Raw genomic sequence first — 17,795 nt, 5'->3', positions numbered from 1 at the left:
TAACCTCAACTGCTAGCCTCCAGGCAAAAAGCTAGAGGATAACAGTACCCTTCCTGGGTTAGCAACTTTAACCAGGAAAGTAAGACTTGATAGTGATGTTTAACGTGGGGCCTCCCTCGCTCATCTAAACCCAGGAGAGGGAGCCACAAACAGCAGAACACCAACACCCACAGGGAAAACTTGACAGGCTCCAAAGCCCACTGTGAAGCCCACTGTGATAGCCAAAATGGTGAAACACAGAAACAGAAGCCAAATGAAAGAGCAAGAGACCTCCACCGAAGATGAGATTAATGTGGAGCAATTAGGCATGTTAACAGAGCTAGAATTCAGAGCCATGATCTTGAGGAAGCTAAACACCATGAGTAAGGACACAGAGACACTGAAAATAAGCCAATTGGAAATTAAAAACCATCAAGAAGAGATAAAAAATGACATATCAGAAATGAAAAACACATTGGAAGGTTTAAAAAGCAGAGTAGAGGAAGCTGAGGACCGGATCAGTGAATTAGAAGGCAGGGTAGGAAAAAATGAACCAATCAGAAAAACAAAAGGAAAAAACGATTAAAAAACAGGAAGACAGCTTAAGAGAACTGTGGGACAACTGGAAACGTAGTAATATTCACATCATTGGAGTCCCCGAAGAAGAAGAAAATGAGCAAGGGGTAGAGAATATATTCAAAAAAATAGTGACAGAAAACTTCCCTAATTTGGTGAAGGAAGAAGGCATTCAAGTTCAAGAAGCACAGAGAGTCCCAAGTAAGAAGAACCCAAACAGGCCCACACCAAGACACATAGTAATTAAAATGTCACAAATTAAAGACAAAGAGAGAATCCTAAAAGCAGCAAAAGATAAGCAACAGGTTACCTACAAGGGAAACCCCATAAGGCTCTCAGCTGACTTCTCACAAGAAACACTACAGGCCAGAAGGGAATGGCGTGAAGTAATCAAGGTCATGAAAAACAAGAATCTGAATCCAAGACTACTCTATCCAGCAAGGCTATCATTCAGAATGGAAGGTCAAATAAAGAGCTTCCCAGACAAAAAAAGGCTAAGGGAATACATTAGCACCAAACCAGCACTGCAAGAAATGTTAAAAGGACTGCTGTAATTGGCAAGAGAAATGGGAAGAAAAATAGAACCACACTAAACAAAAATGGCAATAAGTACATATCAATAATCACCTTAAATGTAAATGGATTGATTGCTCCCATAAAAAGACACAGAGTAACTGATTCGATAAGAAAGCATGACTCATCTATTTGTTGTTTACAAGAGACCCACCTCACAACAAAAGACTCACATAGGTTGAAAGTGAAGGGATAGAAAAAAATTTTCCAAGCAAATGAAAAGCAAAAAAAAAGCTGGGGTAGCAATACTCATATCTGATAAAATAGATTTCAAAATGAAGGCCATAACTAGAGACAAAGAAGGCCACTACATAATATTGAAAGGATCTATCCAACAGGAAGATATAACCTTGATAAGTATACACGCACCCAATATAGGAGCACCAAAATATATTAAAAATCTTCTAGAGGCCTTCCAAGGAGAAATCGACAGCAATACAATCATAGCAGGGGACTTCAACACCCCGCTGACAGCACTGGATAGATCCTCTAGACAAAAAATTAGCAAGGAAACAGAGACTCTAAATGAAGCACTAGACCAAATGGATTTAATAGATATCTACAGAGAATTACACCCCAAAACTACAGAATACACATTCTTCACAAGTGCACATGGGACATTCTCAAAGATAGACCACATGATAGGACACAAACTAAATCTCTACAAGTTCAAGAAGATTGAAATCATACCAAGCATCTTCTCAGATCACAATGGCATGAAACTAAAAATCAATTGCAACAAGAACATGCAAAGACATTTCAACACATGGAGGCTAAACAGCATGTTATTAAACAATGAATGGGTCACCGAGGAGATCAAGGAAGAAATTAAAAAATTCTGGGAAACCAATGAAAATGAACACACAACAATACAAAATCTATGGGATGCAGGGAAAGCAGTTCTGAGAGGAAAGTTCTTAGCACTACAGGCCTACCTCAAGAAACAAGAAAAATTTCTAATTGACTGTCTAACTTCACAACTTAAAGAATTAGAAAGCAAACAAAAAGAAAACCCCAGAGCAAGTAGAAGGAAGGAAATAGTAAAGATCAGAGCAGAAATAAATGACATAGAGACCAAAAAAACAATTCAAAGGATCAATGAAACAAAGAACTGATTTTTCGAAAAGATAAACAAGATTGATGGACCCTTAGCTAGACTCACCAAGAAACAAAGAGAGAGAACCCAAATACACAAAATCAGAAATGAAAGAGGAGAAGTAACAACCAACACCACAGAAATACAAAAGATTGTTAACAGCTACTATGAACAACTATATGGCAACAAATTCGACAATCTAAATGAAATGGACAAATTTCTAGAATCACACAGTCTCCCAAAACTGGACCGGGAAGAGATAGAAAAATTGAACAGACCAATAACAACTAAGGAAATTGAAGAGGTAATCAAGACTCTCCCAGCAAACAAAAGCCCAGGCCCAGATGGCTTCATGGGGGAGTTTTACTAGACATTCAAAAAAGAACTAACACCCATTCTCCTCAAACTACTTCAAAAAATTCAAGAAGAAGGAAGACTTCCAAACACGTTCTATGAGGCCAGCATAATTCTAATTCCAAAACCAGAAAAAGGCACTACAAAGAAAGAAAACTACAGGCCAATATCCCTGATGAATATAGACGCCAAAATCCTGAAAATATTAGCAAATCAGATCCAGCAATATATAAAAAAAAATTATTCACCATGACCAAGTGGGATTCATTCCAGGGATGCAAGGCTGGTACAATATTCTCAAATCAATAAATGTGATACACCACATAAACAAAATGAAGAATAAAAACCACATAATCGTATCAATAGATGCTGAAAAAGTATTCGACAAAATCCAGCATCCATTTCTGATAAAAACGCTCAGCAATGTGGGAACAGAGGGATCCTATCTCAACATAATAAAGGCCATATATGAAAGACCTACAGCCAACATAATACTCAATGGACAGAAACTAAAAACATTTCCATTAAGAACAGGAACAAGACAGGTACTGTTTAACATAATACTGGAAGTCTTAGCCACAGCAATCAGACAGGAGGAAAAATAAAAGGGATCCAAATTGGAAAGGAGGAAGTGAAACTGTCATTATTTGCAGATGACATGATATTATACATAGAAAACCCTAAAGACTCCATCAAAAATCTACTAGACTTAATAAATGAATTTGGCAAAGTAGCAGGATACAAAATTAATGTCAAGGAATCGATGGCATTCTTGTACACCAATGATGAACTCACAGAAAGAAAAACTGAAAAAATAATCCCATTTACCATTGCGCCAAAAAAATTAAGATACCCAGGAATAAACTTAACCAAAGAAGTAAAGGACCTATTTGCAGAAAACTACAGGACATTGAAAAAAGAAATAGAGGAAGATATAAAAAAGTGGAAGCACATACCCTGTTCATGGATTGGAAGAATTAACACCATTAAAATGTCCATACTACCCAAAGCAATCTATAGATTCAATGCAATCCCCATCAAAATACCAACGACATATTTCACAGAACTAGAACAAATACTTCAAAAGTTCATATGGAACCAAAAAAGACCCCAAATAGCCACTGCAATCTTGAAAAAGAAGGACAAAGTAGGTGGGATCACAATACCAGATAACAGGTTATACTACAAAGCAACTGTAATCAAAACAGCCTGGTACTGGCACAAGAACAGGCATATAGACCAGTGGAACAGAACTGAAAACCCAGAAATGGACCCAAGGCAATATGCTCAATTAATATTTGACAAAAGTGGCAAGAGCATACAGTGGAGTAAGGACAACCTCTTTAATAAATGGTGTTGGGAAAATTGGACAGCTACATGGAAAAAAATGAAACTAGACCATCAACTTACACCATACACAAAAATAAACTCATAATGAAAAAAGACTTAAATGTGACCCGTGAATCCATAAAAATTCTATAAGAAAATGTAGGCAACAAAATTTCAGACATCATACGGAGCAGAATTTTCACTGATACATCACCTAAGGCAACAGAAACAAAGGAAAAAAATGAACACATGGGACTACATCAAACTAAAAAGCTTCTACACAGCAAAAGAAGCAATCATCAAAATGGAAAGGCAACCCACTGTATGGGAGAACATCATTGCCAATGATGTATCAGATAAGGGGTTAATTTCCAATATATATAGAGAGTGCTCATACAACTCAACAAAAGGAAGACAAAGAACCCAATTAAAAAATGGGCAGAGGAGCTGAATAGACACCTCTCCAAACAGGACATACAAATGGCCAAGAGACATATGAAGAAATGCTCAACATCACTAATCATCAGAAAGATGCAAATTAAAACAACAATGAGGTACCACCTCACACCTGTCAGAATGGCCATCAACAAATCATCAAACAAGTGTTGGTGAGGGCGTGGAGAAAAGGGGACTCTAATACACTGCTGGTGGGAATGCAGACTGGTGCAGCCACTATGGTAAACAATATGGTGTTACCTCAAAAAATTATAAATTGAACTTCCATTTGACCCAGTGATCCCGCTTCTAGGAATATACCCTAAGAAGCCTGAAACACCAATCAGGAAGAATATATGTACCCCCATGTTCATAGCAGCACTATTTACAATAGCTAAGATCTGGAAACAGCCCAAGTGTCCATCAGTAGATGAATGGATAAAAAAGCAGTGGTACATATACACAATGGAGTACTATGCAGCGGTAAGAAAGAAAGATCTCTTATCCTTTGAGACAACATGGAGGGACCTGGAAAGTATTATCCTAAGTGAAATAAGCCAAGCAGAAAAAGACAAATACCACATGATCTCACTTATATACAGAATATAATGAACATAACAGTCAGGAATATGGTAGACCCAGAAACATGGAAGTAGGGCACAGACTGACATCCCTCAGAAGAGGGGTTGGTGGGTGGGGTGGGAAGAGATAAACCACAGAACTTACATGCATGTATGCATGACCAACGGACATGGACAACTAAGCCGGGGACGGGGCGGGGGTGGGGTGGGGAGGGGGTTGCCAATGGGGTAAAAAAGGAGAAGTATCTGTAACAAAAAAAAATTAAAAATTAAAAATTAATTAATTAATTAATTAAAAGATTCTGTAAATTAAAAAATAAATCCTCAAAAAAAAAAAAAAAAAAGAAAGAAAGTGACACATCAAATGGCTGCCACACACATGACCCAACCAGGGCTTGGCACAAAGTACAACCGAGGTACATGCCCTTAGCGGGAATTGAACCCGTGTCTCTCGGGACTGCAGGCCAACATTCTAACAGCTGAGCCAAACCAGCCAGGGCTCAAAATTTAAAAGTACATCAGAATTATCTGGAAGTCTTGTGAAACTCAGATTGCTGTCTCCCCTCCTTGAGTTTCTGTTTCCATTTTTCTGGGTTGGGGCCCAAGGTTTTGTAGTTCTAACAAATTCCCAGGTGATGCTGATGCTATTAGTCTGGCTACACACTTTGAGAACCACTGTTCAGGGATTGCTTCAGGACTAGAATACATCCTCAGAGATTTACAGTTCAGTCTTAGGTAAGAACCAGGTATCTGTATCCTTTTAAACATTTCCCAGGTGACCCTAACATGCAGCCACGGCCAAGAACCACGGTTGGAGTCTGTTGTTGTATCTCCCTCTCTTTTTTCCTAAGCGTTTCCTTGAGCTAGTCACAGTTGGATTCGTCTTTATGACCCAACCTGAATATCTCCCTCCTTTAAAGCCAGGGTTCTCAGATTTGGCTGTACTTTAGAATTGTATGTAACTTTTATTTATTATCATCATTATTATTATTGTTATTTTTAATCCTCACCTGAGGATATTTTTCTATTTATCTTCAGACAGAGTGGGAAGGAGAGAAAGGGAGAGAGAGAGAAACATCGATGTGAGAGAGACACATCGACCAGTTGCCTCCCGCATGACTCCGACCAGGGCCGGGAACAAACCACAACCAAGGTAAGTGCGCTTCGTCAGAATCGAACCCATGACTCATTGGTCTGCAGGCCAGTGCTCTACCGCTGAGCCAAACCAGCCAGGGCTTATGTAACTTTTATAAGTCTCCATGTCCAGGTAGCACCCCAGACCAAATAAATCAGAACCTCTAAGGATGTAACCCAAGCATTAAGGATTTTCTCCTTTTTTTTATCCTCACCCGAGGATATTTTTCCATTTTTTGTACAGATAGAATGGGAGGGAAAGAGAGGAAGGGAGAGAGAGAGAAAAACATCGACGTGAAGGGACACATCGAGTGGCTGCCACCCGCACGACCAACCAGGGCCGGGGACAAACTGCAACCAAAGTACGTGCCCTTAGCGGGAACCGAACCCGGGTCTCTCAGGACTGCAGGCCGACGCTCTAACCGCTGAGCCAAACTGGCCAGGGCCATTAAGGATTTTAAACAATTCCTTAGTGGTTCCAGAGTGCAGCCAAGTTTGAGAATGGGTGCATTAAAATTCCTTATTGACTCTCTCACACTATGCATTTCCAAGTTTAAAACCAATCTTTTCCATGGTAATTCCCAGTGTCTTCCTCTGAATACTGAAAAATGAAGAAATTTTATGCTTGGATCTTGCCATCTTCTCTATCTACTCCCACTTATATCTGCATTCATGCCTCAGTTGCATAATAATCCTTTAGGAAGACCAGCTTTTGCCACATTTACCACTAAAACAAAAATTATACAAGAAAGGTAGAACCTTTGAGTGAGGAAGGGGTTAAGAGGATTAGCCCAGTGGCATGCTGGGAAGTGTAGTCCACAAGCAGTGCCTAGCTAGTGAAGCACTGTGGGCCTCCAGAGAGGCACCCAGTTCCCCACATCCCACACAGCCCTTCAGAGAGGCAGTGGCCAGCAGTGACTGATACTGTGGACATCAGTCAGAAGGCCTGGGTCAGATCCCAGTGCCACTCCTCACTAGCTAGCTTCAGGACCCTGGTAGGCCTAAGTTTCCTTTTCTATCAATATAGAGGGAATAATAATAACAAAAATATCTGGCCCATGGGATTATTATGAGGATTAAATTAATTAATATATGAAGTGCTTAGAACAGCGCTGGCACATAATATGCATTCTGTAAATGTCAGCTTTCATTATTATTGCCTTCTCCACTTCTCTCTCTTGGCCAAAGTTCTATTCTCTTGGACCATAAAGGGTTAAAAATTCCCTGATCCCACAGTCAGGACATACAACTTTAACTGTCCTATGAGAAAGTGTCCGTATTTATTTGTCTAAATGTTTCTCTGGTCATTTCTCTTTAAAATCTTGAGGTTGGGTTTGAGGTGAGGCTGGGGCAGAGATAAATGATATTAGCTAACAGATGCTGGCACACATCCCATAGTGCATATCCCTGGGTTTTGCATGTCCAGCATCCATCCTTTCTGCTTCCGGTAGAAAGTTTCCTTTAAGAAGCTACCCCTCTCATCGTGTACTCTTGGCGAAATTGCCACCAAGGTGTCCTGCCTCCCCATGGCAAATAGGTGGGTACTGGACCCAGTTCAGCCCCTCAGACTCTCTCCTCTGGGGAGGGACATGGGCATAAGAACTGACTGGAGTGGATTCACCTGAGGAGGTTGCCCATTGGTTCCTGCCACCTAGATCCCCAAGCTCCCACAAGTTCCTCCATTTCTGAAGCCTGGGTGGACAGCCTTTCCTTGAATTCTGTGAGACGCTCTATCACTAAGGCAATAAGGCCCTTTTATGTTTAGGTTGGCAGAGTCCATGTCTGTCACTTTCTACCAAAGTGTCCTAAGTGGCACACTACTTCCAAGTGATCTTTAAGATCTGGTTCTCTGCTCACTACCCTCTCCCCACTTCCCATCTGCTTGTGGTAGAGTTATCAGTAGTTGAATACCTTCTTTGTGACATGTCTTTTACATGTGTTATCATTAATCCTAATATCAACAATACAAAGATGGCATTACTTCTACTTGATCGATGTAGAAAATGATGCACAGAGAAGCGAAGCAACTTGCCCAAGGTCACACAGCTAGTAAATAACATAAAGGATATTCCAACGTGTCTAGTTGGTGCCCTCAATCAGTAAGTGAAATTTATTGGAATTGAGATCAACATTTCTCTGCAATTTCACAGGATCCTAGGATGGGTGACATCTTTAGTATCCTCTAAGGCAGTGTTTTTTGTTGTTTTCCTCCCTCCCTCCCTCCCTCCCTCCCTCCCTCCTTTCTTCCTGTCATAAACCAATCGTAAGGAACATTTTACATCACAATTCTGCGCGCACGCGCACACACACAGGAAACAAAGGTTTCATAAGGCAATAGTTATCTTATAGGTACAATACAGTCCAATTTTGGATTCAAAACTATTTTATTCTTTTCAATTTTATTAATTTGTTGATTTGAGAGAGAGAGAGAGACATCAGTGTATTGTTCCACTTATTTATGCATCCTTTGGTTGCTTATTATAACCAGGGATTGAACCTGAAACCTTGCAGTATTGAGACAACACTCTAACCAACTGAGCTACCTGGCCAGGGCCAAAACTCTTTCATTCCTTAAAATTCGACTTATACAATCTGTTTATACTAGATTGATATCACAACTCATGAATACATCCGACTTGCAACTTCAAAAACCCTGCTCTATTGAGAAAGATGCTTAAACTGACATCAGTGTGCACGTCTGAGTGTTTGTAAAAGGGGGCCGGGCCAAGCTGGATCTTTTAAGTCTCATAATAATGATTTGTTTACTTGCACAATGTGTGTTTCCTAGGCCACACTAGCCTGAGGGGAAAACTGAGATTAGCTTCGCGGCACAGGCCGTTCTCCTCTCTCTCTGCTTTCATTGGCTCTTCCAGAATCGCCAACCCCTCCAGAAAGACCCCTTCCAGTTTCCCAGGATGGCTAGGGAACATCGAACATGTGCTCCCAAACATCACATCTACCCTCATTTTCCTTCTCTTCTGCTCCAGCTGCCTCTTGGGATCATTTGTCAGTTCCTCTGATTCCCATGGGGCTGTCACAGCTGCTGGGCCACTAAGGTAGAGCTGCTTTTGTGGAAAATCCAGTGACTGGTGATCTGTGAGCCGAGGGCCTGGATAGACGCTTTGGTCACATCTTACAGCATCTCTGGTGCCACCGCTCTGTGAGTAGTTCTCCTGGTACCCAATGCCACAGTGCCCACCACACGAGAGAGAACTCCCTTTGTTACAGGATCCGGAGTGGACTTCGCTTACCCTCTCTAACTTACACATGTTCGAGGGCAGGGGGCTGAAAAAATCTCCACCCTGTACTCAGACAACCTTCCTTCTCTCCAGCTCTGGACCTGCCCTTGGACTGAGTTTGGATGTTGCTACTCTCACCCAAACTGGTGACTTCTTTCTTTCCCAGGAGTCCTCTTGGTTCTTGGCAAGGCCACAGTCTGTCATCCTGCCCAGAAGTGCCTGCTTCCTAGAGTGAGCACAGACTTAAGCTAACCCAGTTTTTATCTGAGAGCTTTGCTTCCCAGGTATCAGGAGTCACATGTTTAGAATTCAAGTCCTGTTTTGATGATGATGATGATGATGATGATGATGATGATGGCATCTTTCCTGTGTATTAGACCCCTCACTAAGCACTTTAGGTACATTACTGTATTCATTTTCTCAATAACTCTATGTGACAGGTCCTATCATTATCCTCCTTTCCACAGGAGAAAACTGGCCTAGAGAGGTTAAATAGCAGCCCATGGTCACATGGCTGGCAGCGACGAGCCCGCCCTGGACCTGCGCAGCCACTCCTCTGCAGCTGGGGCTGGGCGGTGAGCTGCCTCGGCCAAGGCCGTCCAGCCTCCCCGGGCCTCCTTCCAGCTCTGCTTTCATCCCTTCTAGGCTCCTCTCCCGAAAACCCCAGGTGGGGTGCCAAGCCTTATCTAAAGGCCTTCAAGTGGGTGGAAACCCCTCAGCTTCCGCCCTCTCGCTTCCCACAGCCTCCCTGTGCCTTACCAGGGCTTCCAGAGAGGATTCGTTGGGAAGGGAAATTTTATCAGCATTAGTGCCCCAGTCCCAGACGCCTCGGGACTTGAATATAGCAACCTGCCCTCCTCTCTGTCGTCCCCTCCTCAGACCCAGTTCTGGAGCCAAGAAATGGCTTCTCCTCCCCAAAGGCCATCAGCATTCTGCATGACACACTTAAAATTCTGCCTGATCTTAGTGGGTGTTTTAATTGAATGGGGAATTCAAGTCTGAGCTTAAATGCCATAGAAAAAGAAAAAGTTACTGTCTTTTCAGAACGCCCATTGTAATTTGTCCTTAGAGTCCCCTCGCACCCTCCCGGCCACCCCCCCCCCCCCCGACCCTACTGCCTTCTCTCAGCACCACGGTCCTTTTTCCACTTAAACTGACCAACTGAACCGCCAGATAAATACAGCTGCAAAGTGAATAGTTATGGGTATGATTTCTTTTTCTCGTTCAATGTGCCCTCTCAGCTTAGCCAAATCTGAAAGTTTGAAAGACCACTAACCCTTCCTTTGGCTGTGTTCACAGAGCACAAAGCCAAAGGCTGATCAAGCAATCTTGATAATTTGATACATTTGAAAGTGAAACATAGGGAGTGAATTATCCTGTTTGACTACACCCATTGGTTTAACCAAGTATCTGCCGGTGTCACCCACGCAGAGTGGTGGCTCTGCCACTTACCATCTGTGTGACTTCTTAGTACCTCAGTTTCTCCATCTGTAACATGCGGGGATTGGGTCTGAGATTTCTGAGGTCCTGAAAGTTCTCAGCATCTTTATTTTATAGTCACAAAACACATCATTTACAAGTCATATAATTTAGGGGGTAGGTGATTGTTGAAATAAAAACGACCCCCTGTAAAATTTTCACCACATAATTATTTTGTGGAGCAAGTTTCCACTGTGTACTTGAAGCAGGATTCAACTTACCAAATACTGACTTGAGGCCAACTTTTAAGTGACACTTTTACTGTTGCAAGTGGAGCTTGCCCATAGGGCACGGTTTCTAAAAACACTATGCTAATTCCCTCCCTCCAGAGAGTCCTTGACAGCGAAGCGTTAGTGGAATCCACTCTAAAATCATTACTTCTCTTGGACTGAGTTTTTTTTTTTCCTGTAAAAATTATATTTACAAACCCTTAGAAACTGGCTTAATTATAATGACCCACTGGTCCTTTTGAAGCACAAACCAGGTTACAGCACTCGTCTGCCTAAGACACTCCAGAGGTCTCCCATTGCTGTCCAGGGTCATGGCCACCTTGTGGCCAGGCCTTTGCATATGCTGTTCGTTCCACCTAGAATGTTCTCCCCAACCCTCTCTTCCATTCCCCCTTACCTTAGAACTCAGCTCACTCATGACTTCTTCAGGGAATTGTCAGGTCCCTTCACTGTAGCTCTGAGATGCAACCTGAAGTTTCTTCGGACGAGCGCGTCCTGACCAGAACAGCCTCTACACGCTACTGCTGCTCATGGAGACACCTGGGCTGCTCACTGCACCTCACGCTACCAGGCACTGGACTCGCAGCAGGGTCTCTACCTTCAAGGAGCCTCCAGTCTTCTGGATAAACAGACAACAGTCAAGTCCAAGAATGAGCATGACTGCCCTCCCCTCAGAGCTTGCAGAGAATTCAACGAGCGAGTGGTGCATTCGTGGGGAGTGCGTGAGAGGGAGCGGGTAGACTGTCAATCATCAAGCTCCCACGGAGGATGAATTTATGTCCTAATCACGCATTTTCTCGAACAACCCTCTTACTCTACTTTCAGTCTAAGGAGCTGAGAGGGAAAGGATCCTGGATTGACATCCCCTGGGCCAGCTGGAGGGATGGCCGCCTTCAGCATGGTAAGAGGAGCAAGGGTCTGTTCTCCTCCTCTTTCTCATCCTAAAAGTCTTCCCAAGTTTTCGGACTATACCGCCCTGCCCCCGTGCCAACGCCTCATTTTTTTTCTTCTTTAAATTTTAAATGAATTTCCATTCCCAAAGGTTCATACTCTTTCCCATCAAAACTGACCATAGTCTAGCCTATTGTTTTGATCTAATGTTCATAATATTTATAGAACATCTATATCATCCCTCTTTGACAGACAGGGGAGTAGATCCAGAGACAGCGGCTAGTTCATGGCAGGACTGGGACCTCAATGCGAGGTCTCCGGCTCTTGGCCCAGCATTTCCCCCACCAGACCTCAGCCTCCTACGCAAAGCCAGGCCTTTTTCAGAGCTCGGAGAAGCCAATGTTGGCTGCCTCCTGCTGGCGGGGAGTTCCTTCCGGGCTTTGGGTGCTACTGCTAAAGAAGAGAGAGTTCCAGAAGCAAGGAGGGTGGATTATACACAGAGCCAGTCTGTGCTTCTACTTCCCTCCCTCATCATGGAAGGAGGGGATGGCTTGCAATTGGGGGATGGAGGTGACAGACTATGAAAACCAATAATTCATGACAGCTGATAAGTGTCAGAAAAGTATTTACTCACAGTCATTCCCTGAAAGTCACATTCTCCACGCGTTCTTATCTGTCTTTCAACGATGGCATTAGTCAAGTGAACTCAGCAAGAAAGACCAAGGTTTCAGCCAAATGCTGCGGAGGGAGAGAGTTTCATTTAACTTCATTTTTCCAGCCGGGGCTGGGTCCAAAGCCAGTTTTTCTGACTAGGTTGTTTGCCACATGAAAAGCAAATTCCCAGAGGTTTCTGAGATTGCCGAGATCCGATGCAAGATGACTGCTGCCACCCACCCACCCACTAATAAGACATAATGCCGTCCTATTTTTGGTAACAATTAAAGGGCCTCCCGGTGCAAGCAGAAAGCCGTTTATTTTCTGTGACATCACTTCACTTTGCCTTCGAAGGCTGGTCCGTGCTCAGTGTTTTCCTGGTGATGCAAGTCGGCTCTCTCCTCCAGCAGTTGGATCCCTCCCATCTCGCAGCACCTCACAGGTCTCTTCCCTGAGCAGTGCGTTGCTGGAGCGAGGAGCAGCTCACGAATCAGCTGCAGGTCCCTGTTTTGAAAAGCAAAGATACAGAGGCAAAGGAAAAGGGTGGACTCCGGTGTGACCTGATCTCAGAGCAAGACAATCACCAGCTGAATTCCAGAAGCCCTGTTCATGTTTGGGGAGATTTTTCCGACTGCATGGAATCAGAGAGAAGCCAGAGGATGGGAAATGCCTGCATCCCCCTGAAAAGAATTGCTTATTTCCTATGTCTCTTATCTGCGCTTTTGCTGACTGAGGGGAAGAAACCAGCGAAGCCAAAATGCCCTGCCGTGTGTACTTGTAGCAAAGATAATGCTTTGTGTGAGAATGCCAGATCCATCCCACGCACCGTGCCTCCTGATGTTATCTCATTGTAAGGCCCGTAAGCATTTGCTATCTAATTTACGATTTAGAAATTCCAGCCGGTGTGTTTGGGGCTTTGTATGTGCGGTAGAAGGGCATGGAGAGAGAGATTCCTCTCGCACCCTTGGCCGTTTGACAGCACTAACATTTTGCTGCATTTAGAAATTCTGATTTTTATTAGCTGCTTCGGAACATGTTTAGGTCCCCCCAGCCCTGAACATTATTATGCGAAACCTGTAGCAGATTCATTTCTCCTACTTCATCTGGGAAGGAACCGTATCGTACTTCATAAAATAGTGTCAAAATAGTGACTGTTTTGCTAAACCGGATTAACACAAGGTTTGTTCTGTGTGTGTGTCTCTTTGTGTCTGTCTGTCTGTGTGTTTGTTTTCTTTCAGATCCTTTGTGAGATCTGGTTTTACTGAAATCTCAGAAGGGAGTTTTTTATTCACACCATCGCTGCAGCTCTTGTGAGAAATATTTATATCATGACTATTTTTAATAGAGCATATATTTGGATAAGCCCTCTAGTAAAACAATCTTGATCTTAATTTTGTCGAATGTGATTATGTATTTCTGGAGAGAAAAAGAGTATCAGTGAAGCGAGAGGTACATGGGTTGTTTGCGACGTGACCCCAGCGGCGCAGGTTGATTCTTGCAATGGGAAATTCGCTAACCTGTGATGCTGTCTACTTTCCTGGCTATTTATGAAGTTGTGGGAACGTTGCAACGATGATTCCAAGTCCCTTCCACTCTTTTACTTTCATTTTTGAATTGGGAACTTCGGTTCTTTTACCCTGGAGTTTTTGAATTAGTCAATACAGAACCCAGCATAACATATGTGCTCAAGATGTTGTCTCCCTGGGATCCTGGGCAGGCTGCTGCTCTGTGTGATTTACCATGGAAGGGGTGGGGGGATCTCGGTTCTTTCTAGGTAATTCCTTAAAAGATTAATTCTGGAGAGATTGTTTTCTAATCTTATCTAATTTATAACTTGTTACCTTGCAAGAAGGGAAAGAAAATATTAATATAGGATAGTGCAAAGGATTGGTCTCTGCTGTGTGTTTTGAGTTAGCCACGAGGGAACCACATATTCAGTCTATGTCTCAAAATAGTCAAAAAATAATATTTGATTCAGGTCTCCCCACAGGCATAATGTCACATGTAGACTTTTTTTCCTGACGTGTAATGTTTGGCTGTTGGAGTGCTGGCTCTCAGAGCAGGACCGTGGGGGTTGAGAGGTCCCACCATGCTCAGGTGTCAGGCAGCAGATTGGGGTTGTAGTTAACATGCTTCCAGGAGGGGACTGTGGAACCACTGAGTTTTGATGATCCTAACTGCATGATTCGGGAGACGAGTTTTGGGGGTTTTACAATTTTTGTTTTTGTTTTCTTGCCTTAATTGGCCATTTGGACTGTGTGCGGTTACACAGAGACAAACAGCATGTTTTGAAATTGGAGAGACCTGTGTGTAAATTTCACCCCACCACTTACTAGAAACTAGACTTGTGTTCTTGTGCAAATGAGGAAATCTCTCTGAGCCTCAGTCTCCTCATCTGTAAAATAGAGGTAATAACACATTGAAAGCTTGTTATTAGAGATAAATAAGATTGTAGTAGATAAAATGTTTGCCATAGGGTCAGATGGTTACGTCTTATAAATGGTAGGGTTTTAAATATTTACATAAAGATAAAAAGCTGGAAAAAAAAATCACTGAATCTATTTTTCTTTTTACCTATATGAAATCCTAAAACTGGTTTGACTATTCTATTAATTCACAAACATGATCAGGTGTTTTGACATTATGTAACAGTGTTGGCTAATGTCCTTGTACTAGCTAATGTCTTTGAGTGATTAACAATTGAATAGACTGTTCCCAAGGGATTTATGTGTTTGATTGATGGCTAGTGGTATGATTAGGGGAAGTGTTAGCACATTAAACAAATCCAAAAAAGATAGTCTTTAGCACATAAAGTGTCAAAGTATCCAATGCTGGGATTCTTTTATACAATAAGAATTGGTTGTATCTAAGAAAGTGATAAATTATGCTATTATTTCTTTGTTAAATAAATGGCTCATTTAAAAAGCATCCTTTTGATGAGCTAAGGCACTTCATTTCACCCCCCCCCCCGCCCCAAGATAGTTAAATAGATCAGCCCTTAAAATTCAAGAGGTGTCTGTCCATACATACTACTCATATTCCAACACTAGACGGACTTAACTATGACACCGAAAGCCTGAATTGATCAACTTATTAGTGAGCACATCTCCACTTTGCTTTTGCTGGGTGAACGGAGCCTCGGCAAGCACAGATGCTGGACAATGTTATAGAAATAGTTCCCGGCTGCTGCAGGGTAATGTGATTACACGTATTTAGAATCACAGAGGGAAGCCAAGGAACTGGTTTTTAAATAGCCCACACAGAGTGTGTCCCATGCTCCGAGTTCCTATGGAACATTCCAGCCCTTATTTCTAAAAGCAGTTCGGGTTTCAGAAATAACAAAAGGGAGAATAATTCTTGCGCTGTATGTCCTTACTTAATTCACACTGGCTAACTTCCACATGTCAGATTTGTGCCAGAGCTGATCTTATACAGAACTGTCAGGGGTCAAAGTTTGCCTCTGATTTCTAAGACCCAGTGTCCTAAAGATTTTGCTCTCCATTCTTCCTGCCCAATGTTCTCTGCTTCCTACCATTCTCAGGAAAGGGTCTAATAAGCTCATTTTCACTGAGAAAATAATTGCGAAGGCTCCAAATATGAACTGTGCTAACACTGGTGGAAATGGCTAGCTCACAAAGACCGTTCCTCTATGGCACAGGGCCATCCAGTGTTCTGAAACATGGGCTGCCAACCCCCCGTTAGACCAAGATCACCAAGAGCCCTTAATTTGCCTTTGCATGACTTGTGCCATCAGATCAGGCCTGGATCACGCCTGTCATTGCTTGGGGTGTGCAATGAATTCTAACGGCATCTGTGACCACAGATTACCAAACTGATCTGTCATATCCTGAGAAATGATAAACTTCAGAATTAATTCTGCTTGATTGACATACAAGGACAGTTGGTTTCTTGCCTGTTGTTGAACAGGGAAATGACCCATTTCCATCACCCACCCTAACAATCTGATAATTTCATTATGGCTCCAAATGCTTTTTCAGGCTTTCTGTAGAGATGTGATGAGAAGTACTTTTCAAAATGTCAGCCTGGGGTACTGAGGGAAACAGACACAGTTCCTCCTTAAATTACACAGTGTCTGGGAAAAGATCCTGGTAGGCTCTGGTTGGCAGCGTGTGTTGAAGAACAAGAAAAACAAAAGCCCACACTCCATAGATAGAAGAGAGAAGGAATAAAATTATCCAATAAAAATTAATCAGATTAGTTGGATAAAACATATTTTTTAAAATGTCTAATTTGTTGTTTTAAACAACAGCAACAAAACCTTTCGAAGAAAATGCAATTTCATTGATGTTTTCCACAGGGCCCGTGGTGAAACATAACCAATGAGAGCAATTATTCGTTCTAGTTTGCTTTTCGTGATAAGGAGTGTTGCTGGTAATGAATGCAGTCTACGGAATGAATGTGTTTTCACACATTCCAGCCCTGTTCTCAACTACAGACTGAAATCCCCAATGATGCAGGCTCATCACAGAAGTAAAATTCAAATTTAAGAGTTTAAAATGTGGCCACATTGCCAACCTAAATGCCTGAAACTCTTAAGAGAGTTCTATTTGCAGGAAGTAAATTATAGGGCTGGTGTTAGTATGATGCTCAAAAAAAAAAAAAAAATCTCTATATAAAAATTCAGTGTGATCAGAAAAAAAATTTCTATTTATTCCAATGAAATTGTACCTTGTTTGAGGCAATAGAAGTGATCTCTTTGAGGGAAAATTTGTTTCTTTTATTAAGCCACAATCAACATAAGTACATAGTTCATAAGATATCAAAAACTAAAAATGAAAATGTGAATAACATGAACAAGATAAATAAGTCTATCCTTACTAAGGTTTTATACTTTAGTCCTTCAAAATATTATTTGTCTAGGAAAAATATCCATGGCCTGTCTCACCTTTACAGTGATTGGCCTCTTTATCTATTCCTCCTTACATTACAAGTATAAGAAAAATTTGGAAATCTTCAATGAGTACTCAGGCCAGACCTATCAGCTAAGAGGGCTTCTAGAGAAATTATTACCTGGTTATGGATGAGCATGTTTTAGTTTGTGCCCAGCTGATGCCCCCACAATGGACCAAGAAGTAAAAATTTTAGTCATCTAGGCCCAGTAACCCAGAGCCCTGATTTTTAACTTTTTAAAAATATGTTTTTATTGATTTTTTTGAGAGAGAGAGAGAGAGAGAGAGAAACATCAGTGTGAGAGAGAAATATCAATTGGTTACCTCCCCTACTC

General features: G+C 42.0%; 1 protein-coding gene across 2 annotated transcripts in view; it reads left to right on the top strand.

Annotated features, from left to right (window-relative positions):
* The first annotated feature begins 12,928 nt into the window (after positions 1 to 12,928).
* LGI1 (leucine rich glioma inactivated 1) overlaps positions 12,929 to 17,795 on the top strand; it is a 37,526-nt gene continuing 32,659 nt past the window's right edge. The window contains exons 1-2 of one of the 2 annotated variants that reach the window (XM_036265349.1): positions 12,929 to 13,400; positions 13,789 to 13,860. In XM_036265349.1, coding sequence (XP_036121242.1) covers positions 13,186 to 13,400; positions 13,789 to 13,860 — 287 coding nt within the window. In that variant the 5' untranslated portion in view covers positions 12,929 to 13,185. The remainder of the gene's footprint in view (positions 13,401 to 13,788; positions 13,861 to 17,795) is intronic. The other variant, XM_036265350.1, reaches the window with a different exon arrangement.

The sequence above is a fragment of the Molossus molossus genome, unplaced genomic scaffold, assembly GCF_014108415.1.
Source record: "Molossus molossus isolate mMolMol1 unplaced genomic scaffold, mMolMol1.p scaffold_m16_p_17, whole genome shotgun sequence".
Classification (NCBI taxonomy): Eukaryota; Metazoa; Chordata; class Mammalia; order Chiroptera; family Molossidae; genus Molossus; species Molossus molossus.
Note: the sequence above shows the minus strand (reverse complement) of the source record. Positions and strands in the feature narration are given on the sequence as shown.